The 11,368-nt window shown below is 39.6% G+C and overlaps 1 protein-coding gene across 1 annotated transcript; it reads left to right on the forward strand.

Moving 5' to 3' along the window:
* Positions 1–2,167: 2,167 nt before the first annotated feature.
* Positions 2,168–3,103, forward strand: LOC140844162 (olfactory receptor 5W2-like). The gene has a single exon (XM_073215647.1). It carries the CDS (start codon positions 2,171–2,173, stop codon positions 3,101–3,103), a length of 933 nt encoding a protein of 310 aa, XP_073071748.1. The 5' UTR covers positions 2,168–2,170.
* The last annotated feature ends 8,265 nt before the right edge of the window (positions 3,104–11,368 follow it).

Here is an 11,368-nt window from a genome sequence, read left to right on the forward strand (position 1 = left end):
ACTTTAATTATATTAGGAAAAAGGGTAAAACTCTGCTTTTTTAGAAATGTCAACATCCATGAAAAATGTTTAAATGTTTTATACTTGCACATAGGAACTATATTAGGAGAAATAAACTCAAATCCTTTATAACACTATTCTATGTACATCACCTTCCATTTTAAATAGCCAGTATTTAGAAAGCAATTACCTTTGCAAGTCCTTGTACTGGGAGTTTAGAGAATACAAAATAGAAACATTGTTCTCATTCCTAAAATCCTGAGTTTAGTAGAGAGATTCTTATATGGATAAAATAAAAATAATTCAATAAAAAGGGTACTTCATGTGGAGATATGATTGAATCACAAAGTCAGTGAAACGCTTAGCAAGTGTTATTATGGCATATCAATTCTATTTTAATAGAAGAGAAAATGCCATCAAAGTGTAGTAATATTACTAAATGAGGCATAAAGTAGAATGTTTCAAATAGAGAAGAAACAAAGCAAAGAACTGAAAGGAGTTAGAAATGGTTAAGGAGAGGTCCACGTGAGCTTCGTCAGATTTCCACTTGTCCTGGAGAATGATATACATTAAAGGAAACCAAACCATATCATAAAAATAATAATTTGCAGCTTTCTTCCTACTATAGGTCAACTTGGTGACTGTAATGAGCATTAAATCCCAACCTTTGCTAAAGTCACTTCTGAGTTCACAGGGGAAAATACAGAACACGAAACAGAATTAATGACATATTTGCGTAACACCAAAGCCTTCAGGCTGTAGCTTCAGTGATTTAAGTCCCAAATGTACCTGGTAAAATAAAAGCCATCTGCTCGTTGTTCAGCTACCAAAGACCTGCTCATCTCAGGTAGGTTCCTGAGTTTCCTAACATAAAGAATAAAAGGTAGTATAAACTTCACTTTTTTGGAAGAAAAGAGAGATCTGTAAATAAAGCATTTTATGCCTGCTTACTCAATTAAATAAACTCTGCAATTTAATGGCCAAAATGATATTTCCATTTCAGAACTGGAAGAATCTGAACTTATGAAAAATAGTATTAAAATTATGGATTAAAAAATATCTTTTTAATTACTTTGTTTTGATGTTGGTCCACAGGAAAGCCTTTTATCACTAGGCATATATATACAGGAATTTAAGTATTTTTTAGTTTATTTAAAAATAATGTAGGTACCACATTACAAATAACAAGTACAAACTCATTTTCATGTGAACCATATGCCACATTAACTTAGTTCCTAATAAACATATTCATCCCCCACCTTCCATTTCTCAATTATCAATACAGACATATACACACGCAGATACATGACACCCACATAAATACATGTATGCACAAGGAAGAGAAGCCTGTGTATCTCAGAAGCATTCACTGCCTCATTTCCATTTTTAAACTTTAAAACTCCATCTAAAATTCAAAGAAATGTATGTGTTAAATTGTCTTTTTTTCTCTTCTTTGTAGCACTTGCCTTTGACTGATCAAGAGATTCCTGCTTTCACACCAGACCACTCCACAATTAGGAAATGAGTAATGGGGTGAATAATAACTTTCTAGAGAAAAGTTAATAATGTTTATTTCATGTCTCACAAAATACTAAAGACCACACAGGCCAAGACAGTAACATGATTATTCTTATAATTATTAGTGTGTGACATGCTCATTGTTTCTGATACTCATACAAAAATCTTTTAAACAAATCAGGTTTTGGAGAAACAATGAAATTATAATCATTTTTATGTCCAAGGAATGTTTCAAGCATGGAAAATGCTTATTCCTGACAGCCTGGATTCTGTGGCATTGGTGTCTCCTTGGTATTATTTTGAAGATATAATGAGATACCACTCCATCCAAATATCCTCCTGGATACAAGGAAGGTAATGCTCAGAAAAATTAAAGAGCTTATAGAAAGTCACACACCTCATGACTGATATCTAGATGTACACTAAAGTTTCTCAACTGCCTATCCCAGTATTTTTTTATTAATGTCATACAGATAGCAATGCTTCTATAAGAGTGACTGTTGAATGAATAATTTTCTGAGTTTAAAAAGACAATTACGGAAAGCAATTGTGTTCTGCCTTATAGATAATTTTAAGACTGTCAAAAGAGTTAAACATGCAGCTGTCATTTTCCTAATCATTTTCTTAAATGTGTAGAAGAGAACAGAGAAGCATGGATAGAGGTAATTGTTTCTCCGTGACTGAATTTATTTTCTTGGGAATTACCAATAACCCTGGGATGAAGGTGACTCTTTTTACCATGTTTCTATTGATTTACCTCACTAATTTCCTAGCAAATCTTGGAATGATCATTATAATTAGAATGGATTCTCAGCTGCACATGGCGATGTACTTTTTCCTCAACCACCTCTCCTTCTGTGACCTCTGCTATTCCACAGCAGTTGGGCCCAAGGTGCTGGTGGACATATTTGCCAAGCACAAATCAATTCCTGTCATTGGTTGTGCTCTGCAATTTTTGATTGTCTGTATGTTTGCGGATTCTGAGTGTCCGCTGCTGGCGGTGATGGCCTTTGATCGGTACAAGGCCATCGGCAACCCCTTGCTCTATAGGGTCAATATGTCCAGCACAGTGTGCTCCCTGCTCGTGGCTGGGGTTTACACGGTGGCGATGGCCGATGCTCTGATACATAAGACACTAGCATTCCGCTTATGTTTCTGTGGGTCAAATGAGATTAACCATTTCTTCTGTGACTTACCTCCCCTTTACCTCCTTTCCTGCTCAGATACACAGGTCAATGAGTTGGCAGTGTTCACCATTTTTGGCTTCATTGAACTGAGCTCCATTTCAGGAGGTCTTGTCTCTTACTGTTACATAATCCTATCCGTCTTGAAGATCCACTCTGCTGAGGGGAGGCTCAAAGCTTTCTCCACCTGCACCTCCCACTTAACTGCTGTTGCAATTTTCCAGGGAACCCTGCTCTTCATGTATTTCAGGCCAAGCTCTGCCTACTCCCTAGATCAAGACAAAATGACCTCACTGTTTTACACCCTTGTGATTCCCATGCTTAACCCTCTGATTTACAGCCTGCGGAACAAGGATGTGAAGGAGGTCCTGAAAAAACTGAAAACTAAAAGGTGGTTTTAAGCAGTTGTATTACACAGACACACACACATCACAGCTGTTGTTTTATAAAATGATATTATGTGACAAGAGAAACAAGTTGTCTCAAATACTTTAATAAAATTATTGTTTTAAAAGCCAATCACAGCAATGTTATTGTTTCTGAAACGTGTCACACTTTATAAGCTGTCTAGAATTTATATATGGTACCCCTTCTTTGTAGAAAACTTTCCTTCATTTTTAATTTTGCCAAATTCTTACTTCTTCATTCTTTCATTCAAACATTGATTTATTATACTTAAACGTAATGTGGCAGTATTAATTAAATTAAGCATTTGCTTTGCATTCCTGGTACATAGAGTACTTTATACAAATGAATTCTATAATCTATTCAAAGTAATTAATATTAGTCAACTGAGTACCAAATAATTCACAAGTCTCAAACTCATCATGAAGCAAAAATGTGGTGCTTTATCCAAAGAAATATTCAAATTAGTATAAAAAAAGATCTCCACTGGATGGAGACATTAAGTCTCAGATCAAAAAAGACAGAAGTTGGGAGAGTAAAAGGTAGTGCAGAGGATCTGGACAATGAAAGCTGTCTTGTGGTGGACAACCTGTGACTTTTTAGAATGAAAGCAGTCATGGTTGTCAAAATTTGGACTGACCCTGTGGCCGTGAGACTAAGTGAAATAAGGCAGAGAAAAACAAATACTGTGTGATGTCCCAATAAGTGGAATCTAAAAAAAGCTGAACTCAAATGGAGTAGAATGGTGGTTACTGGGGACTAGGGGAGGGGTGGGGATGAGGTGATGTTGGACAAAGGGTACAAACTGTCTGCTACAAGACGTTTAAGTTCTGGGGATCTAATGTACAGCATGGGGAATATTGTTAATACTGTGTTACATATTGAAAGTTGCAAAAAATTAAATCTTAAGTGTTTTCAACACAACTAAAAAATGGTAATTCTTTGAGTCAATGAGTTTGTTTTTTAACCTTATAATAATTTCACAAGTTATACATATATCAAAGTATGTGCTGTACAACTTAAACATACTCGATTTTGTTTGCAATTTTATCTCAAGAAAGCTGAAAATGTGTAAGGAAATAAGGCCAAATGATTGGGTTATAAAGAGCAATGGAAAAATCTTGGTGAAACACATCAATGTGATGTAATTATGGGCAATCAATCATTCTATCAACCCTCCAAGAAAATTTCCTTCCCTTCCTCTGCTTCTGGGTCCTGGTTAAATGTCCCATTTTGTTTAAATGTCTCCATTAAGCGTTGTTTTATTATCACCCTATTTATTAAATCATTACTTCTAATATGATATTATGAGCATTCTTTGTCCAAGACTGGACATTCCATCTCTGTTATCCAATGCACCCATACTGTCTGTGACACAAAAACCGGAAAACCACAAATAAAAAAATAAATAAATAACACTAGGTAACATTTTTGAATGTCTATTAGAAGTTATTAACATTATTATATGAGTGTAAGGTATGTGTATTGACTATATATATATATTCATTTTTTAATAACTTTTAAGAAAGTGCATAAAATGGTTGTGGATACAATGGGATTAGATCTGTAAAGACAGACTGACATATTAATGACATTAGAAGTAAAAAGCGTTCAGCCATGTATGTTCTTCATATTTGTCTCTCACCTGTCTCTGCTCTAGTTTCTGATGGTTAAGACATTGAATTGGTTTGTTTAGATAATGTGGAAATGTCCATATATTTGAAGAACCACATAAGACTCAAGAAAACTCTTAATTAGCTATTAGAAATGTAGAAGATAAGAGCAACTGGATTTTATATTTTCTAGCTGCCATTTATCAATACCTTTGTGTAAAAACATCTCAGAATGGTAGTACAGCCTCCAAGAGAGGCATCCCTGGTCTTTAAAGGCACACTTGTGGAGCTCTGTGATCTGTCAGTGTATCATGCTGGAAAAAAAATAGTTATGAGGAATTATTTTTAATAAAAGTGTCAGAAAAAGAAAAAAAAGTGTCAGAGAGTAAAAAATTTCCTCTACTCTTCAAGGTTTTTCTAGCTGATTTAAGAACCAAATTGACATAAGACAGACTAACTGGAGGGAAAAAGAAAAAAATTTAACTTTGTGTGCACACAGGTCCAACAATGAACTTGAGATGCAAAACCAAAATGACGAAGGCAGATAGTTTTTATACATTTTAGACAAAGAAGTATGAACCTGTGAGGAATTAACAAGACAAAGAAAACTTATGTTTGGGAGCTTCAATTGTAAAGAAATTTTTAACAGACTTTGGGCTGGGTAATAGATTAATAAAAAGTAACAAAGTTTATTTGCATAGGCTTCTGGGCTCTGCTGTCTCGGATGATAAGGATGTCTCTGCCTCCTGGTGCGAGGTCAGTACCTTTCATAGGGGAGATTTATTTTCCTGCTTTTTTGAGACAAAAGTTTGGGGTGTCAGGGTGTTCCTCTTGTATTGGCTGTTTCTTAAGTAACTTTACTTTCAAACAATCAATATGCCAAAGTGGCACATTTGGGGAAGGCCTGCCCTGGGCCCCAGTAAGAGGCTTTAAGGGTTTCCATCTGTACCGTATTTCCTCAAATAACACACACTCTTTTGGAACTGTTACTTATGAGCAGAAGTGTGGTAGAAAACATTGTTTGAAATATATTGTCCAAGAAAAATAGAGTGTCAGTGATTGCTGTTTAAAATTAGAGGATGTAAACATGTAATATGATTAACCCATCTCCCCTTCAGGACAGCCATATACTACATATATAATCTAATGATTTATTTAATCCACATATTGGCTGTTTTATCAGCTCTAGTCTGTGCGAACTGAAGAGAAGGACATTTTAAGCCCTGTAAGTTGGTTTTCAGAAATAGAATTGACTTATTCAATTAAATGTGGGCCTCTTCACTCTGAATTAATAGGCTAGAATAAGATATTATGGGGAATATTTTTAGGGACTCATGACTCAAATAGCAGCTTGGACAGATGGCCTGTAACTCTCTTGGTATTCTACCTAAACAGGGAACATGACATAGAAAGGGTTTGATGTATTCCTGCCTGTTTCATTCCTCATCAATCCCTCCCCTTCTTAGTCATTCTACATGACTTCCTTCTTACACATCCCTAGTGACTCTTTTCCAAATTTAATATTCTCAGGGTCAAGGGGCATTCTTTAAATCTGGTAATATAGGAGTCCCTGCACTCCCCTGCTTCCTACAGACACACCAAATGAACAGCTACACATGGTACAATTCTCACTGAAAGAAATCAAGCAACTAGTTGAATAACTTCTACACACTGGGCAATGAGAAACTAATCCACATTGAAATGAGTACAAAAGGCTCAGACACAATTTTGCCCACTGTAACCTCCAACCCCAGCAAAGAGACATGCAACTGGGAAGGGACCCCTAGCTCCTGGCTCTTCCACAGAAATGAGAGGTTTGGAACCGATAACAGTGACCCAATTTCTAAGACTCCCATCAAAGGCACTGGCCTCCCAATCTCCAAGGTCTGAAGACCAGTGGAGCTTTCATCCGAAGACCTACAGGACTAGAGCAAACAAAGAAAAGCAGTTATAAGGGAAGCCAGCACTAACTGCCACTATCACACCAGGGCTCAGAGTGGATAAAGCTGGCAGAAAAGCCCATCTCTCAGCCTCTCCTGAGTGGGGAAGGAGCTTGGTGGCGCCACTCTTGCTGCCTTTCTAACAGCGCGCTACAAAACAAATGCTGAACACTATTTTGTTTCCCATGCTTTTCGTAAAAGAAAAAGTCCTAGTTGGATTTATTTTGGTTAGCACAAACAGGTGTAAATGTAGGTCTTTCCTAAAAACAAAGTGGCTAGCATAATCTTTTGAACAGTGGAGGATACTTGTACAATATTATATGTCAATTATAACTCATTAATAGTTGGAAAGAATACTCTAATGGATATACATAAATGGAAATACACCCATATTTATAGGCATAGCTCATTTGATTATGCCTCGCTTTATTGCACTTTGCAGATTTTCATTCTTACCAGTTGAAGGTGTGTGGCAACCCTGTGTTGAACAAGTCCGATGGAGCCATTTTTCCAAAAGCATTGCTCACTTCATGTCTCTTCATCACGTTTTGGTAATTATCAAAATAAAATTAAAAACCTTCTGGAAGGGATTCACCATTGTAGATGTGATTAACATTTTCATGATTTATGAGACAAGGTCAAAACATCAACATTAATAATAGTTGGGAAGAAGTTCGTTTATAGCCTCGTAGATGACTTTGAGGGTTTCAGGACTTCAGAGAAGGAAGTCACTGCAGATGCAGAAATAGCAAGAGAATTTGAATTAGAAGGGGAGCCTGAAGATGTGACTGAATTAATCAATCATTAATCAACCAGACTGAAATCTGGTTAGATGACATGTGAACAGAAGAATGGAATCACATGTGATTAATGAAAAAAAAAAATTCACTATGACCATTGAGGAACTGTTATATTTCTAAGTGGGGAGGTGGAGAAGTTTGTTTCAGAAACAAAATAAGCAGGGAAAAATTAATTAAGGATAAGTAATAATTAAGAGATAGTCATTTTATTAAATTGATCTATTTAAAAATTTAACAGGATAAATAATAACTCATGGATAAAAAATTAAATAAATGATCTCTTTGAGTTTCATTATGTAAGTCCGGAGAGAGGAAATCCCAGGGCAAAATACTCCTAAATCCGAAATCAGTCAAAGGGAGAAATAAAGTTTAAAACCCATATTGCTTACAAATTGCAGTCCTGGGCCATCTCTCTCTTTTTCTCCAGCAGAAGCAAGCAAGTAAGCAAGGACCCCCCTCTAACCTCTCAGGTTCAGATAAGCCCTCAGTTGCCCAGCTAATTACCCACTGATATGGAGATGACCTTCTGTCCACCCTTGAGGATATGCAAATGCACTAAAGCCAGACGAGATATTCTGGAAATATTACAATTTTACCCACAGGCTACCCCTCCAGAAATCTCACCTTACAATTTACTCGTTCCCTCTTTTCTGCAATGGTCCCTGAGTAAAAAAACTGGAGCATTGTGACCAGACTAATGACATACAATAGCAACAGCAATAAAATCATGATAATCCTCAAGCCAGAGGATTCAGCTAGGTTCCAAGTCTTATGCAGATTAAGTCCATGGCCCGTCCATTCCATAGGCAGGCAGTAGCTGAGAGTTCAGAGCAATCATCACCATCACGTGGCAGCTGCAGCCAGGGGGCGCATTCAGGCCACAAGGACTGTAGGAGAAAATAACCTTAAGGGTGATAAGATACATGTTTTAATGACACCAGCATAGGCAAATTAGGTAGAATACATGCAAGAGAGTGGTCCTGTGATTGGACAGTAGCAGGAATGGGATCTCTTCCTGGTCTAGTATATCAGACTTTCACCCCTATTCCTGTGGGAGTTACAGATGAGTCAATACAAGAGCTATGGGAGGTACGAGCACTGGCCATAAAGATAAAACAGAACTTCCTGCAAGATGCTCCTACTTTCTGGACATTCTGGGTACACTACCATGACCTTTGGAGGCCACTCTGCTGTTACTCCAGGAACACACAAGAGGCCAGCTTCCAGACCTTTCCCCCAAGGTGCCAGAAGGGCCAGCCATTGCTGGTCCATGTGTCGAAATGTCCGGGGCCTTATCCATTCAACGGTGTCTCCAGGGCTTAATGCAGTAGGTGCTGGCAGCAGGATGTTGCTCTGTTGGCCATATCCTGGCTTCAATAACTCCTCTCTGGTTTGGATGTATAGGTGTATAGGAGAGGCAGCAATGTGTGTTAGCATGTCCACAGGGCTCAAGGCTCCTTAACGTGGCTTCTCATTCAAATGCTGCAGCACTGTCCATAGGCGAACTGACCAACCCCATAGACTATTGGTGTCTGACTTCAAGTCAGATTTCAACAAACCGTTGTACCTCTCAATCATGCCTGTCCCGGTAGGATTATGTGGTACATAAAATTTCCAATTTATTTCTAACTGCTGCAACCATTCTTATAATGCATGTCCAGTAATGTGGGTGCCTTGATTGTTCTCAATCACCTGCGGTCAGCAACAGGCTGCAGTGAGATGCTTTAGGCCCCTCTTGGTGGTTTGCTGATCTGCACAGTGTGCAGGAAAAGCAACCAATAGTCCAGTAGCTGTGTCCACACAAGTCATGGCATACCAGTATCTTTCTGATAGGGGCAGAGGCAGAGGCCCAATATAGTCTATTTGCCACCTGACAAGGGGTATCAGCCCCCTTACTATTGTCCCATGTTGCTGTGGGACTCTGTGCAAGTCCCTTTTAGAGCACACAAGACAATCCTTCCAGGCTCTGCTGTCTTCTTCAAAGGAAAATGGCAAACCCCACCAATGGGCTACAGCCCACGTTGTCTTTTGCCCAGTGTACAACAAACGCTGGTGTAGCCATTGATATACAGTAACAGTCTTAGTCTGACCAGAGGCCCATAGGTCTTGCCACAACTCTTGCCCCCAAAGGGGCCAGTGACCAACCATTCAGTTGGCATGGTACCATGTCAGTAGCCACAGGGTCAAGCTCCAATAGACAGCCCAGCTGTCAGTGCAGACAACTATAGGGGAGGGCTCCTGGGTGATCATGAGCTATACTACCCACAACTCAGCCCATGGACTGCTCTTCCCCTCCCCATCCTCCATCCATATTGTCTCAGTCTTAAGATGGGAAGCCACAGCCCTCCACTTTGGGTACTTCCCACAATTGGAGCCATCTGTGTACTAAGCATCTTCAGGTATAAGGGCTTTTCCCTCCTGATAAGGACTCTTAGTTTCCAATGACTCAAAAGCAAGTTCTTCCTGCTTTCCACTGGTATAGGTCACTGGCCCCAATAAGCATTGGAGTTCTCCACTTAAGGGGCTAGTAGAAAGGTGCTGCGCTGCTGTAAATATGTGCCCCATTTGACCAGTATAGGTGTCTGTGCCATGCCACTCCACGGCTTTTGGGCCCAGTCTTGCACCCACCCCATGACAGGATAAGTGATTATTACCTTGGTCAGAGCTGTTTCAGTGATGGGCTCCATAGCCAGCAAGGCATGGTACCCAGCATCCAGTTGTTTTTCTTTCAAGGTGTGCCAGACCTCTCTTCCTTTCCATAGTTCTGACCAGAATCCAAGAGGTTGGCATGTCCATTCAAGACAATGCCAAAGACGCCTCCATAACCATCTTTGGTTTCATGAACACCTAGTTCACAGGGCCTTGATGAGTCCATTATATTCAAGGCCTGCACAGCCTTGACTGCCCTCTTGACAGCAGTAAAAGCAGCTGCATATGTCTCATCCCAGTCCCACTTGATGCCCTTTCATACCAGCTGGTTTAAAGACTTCAGAATTTGTACCAAGTGTGGGATAAACACTCTCCAGTAGCCCAAAACACCCAAAAACTCTTGTAATACTTCCACAGTGGTAGGGGTGGGGAAAGTCTGGACCTTGTCTATGACTACTTCAGGAACATCTTTAGTTTTACTCTACCAGAGAACCCCAAGAATTTTCCATACAAACCAGGTCCCTGAACCTTGGTGCTGTTCACAGCCCATCCTTTTTCCTGTAGATGTTGCAGCAGTCTAGGAACTGCCCCTTCTAAATCTGCAAGAGAATCAGGTGTGAGCATATCATCAATGTAGTGATACAACTGCACCGTTTGCAGTTTCTTCCACGTGGCCAAGTCTTGGGTTACAAGTCCATGACAAACGGTGGAACTGTGGAGGTATCCCTGTGGAAGGACAGTGAATGTCCGCTGCTGGCCTTCCCACATGAAGGCAAACTGTTCCTGGCTTTCTTGTGCTATGCCAATAGAGAAGAAAGCATTAGCATTAGACACCTTGTCTACTACTTGTTTACTACATAATGATACGTTTCCAGCTCATGGCTGAGGGTGTCCAGAATGTCTGCTATAGAGGGGACAGCAGTATGCAAAGAAGGTGTGACTTTATGCAATTCGCTGTAGTCCACAGTCATACACCAGGAGCCATCTGGTTTTCTCAGTGGCCACACTGGGGAAATAAAAGGACTATGAGTGGGCTTTATGATGCCTACTTTTTCCAACTCCTGTAGAGTTTCTCCTTTTCCTTGTGCCCCCACAGGCAATTTAAACTGCTTAGTATTTGTCACCCGCTGAGGTACAGGCAGAGCTACAGGTGGGTGCTTATTGTGTCCTCTCAGAACTGCCTTTACTGCACGTGCCCTCAGTCTGAACTCACCTGCAGTGGTCTGTAACCACAGGCCCTGCAGGATATCTACCCTCAA

Source organism: Manis javanica, chromosome 11, assembly GCF_040802235.1.
Source record: "Manis javanica isolate MJ-LG chromosome 11, MJ_LKY, whole genome shotgun sequence".
Lineage (NCBI taxonomy): Eukaryota > Metazoa > Chordata > Mammalia > Pholidota > Manidae > Manis > Manis javanica.

What these genes read in the sequence shown, in the direction of transcription:
- LOC140844162 (XM_073215647.1), top strand. Translation starts at nt 2,171, where the DNA reads ATGGATAGAGGTAATTGTTTCTCCGTGACTGAATTTATTTTCTTGGGA.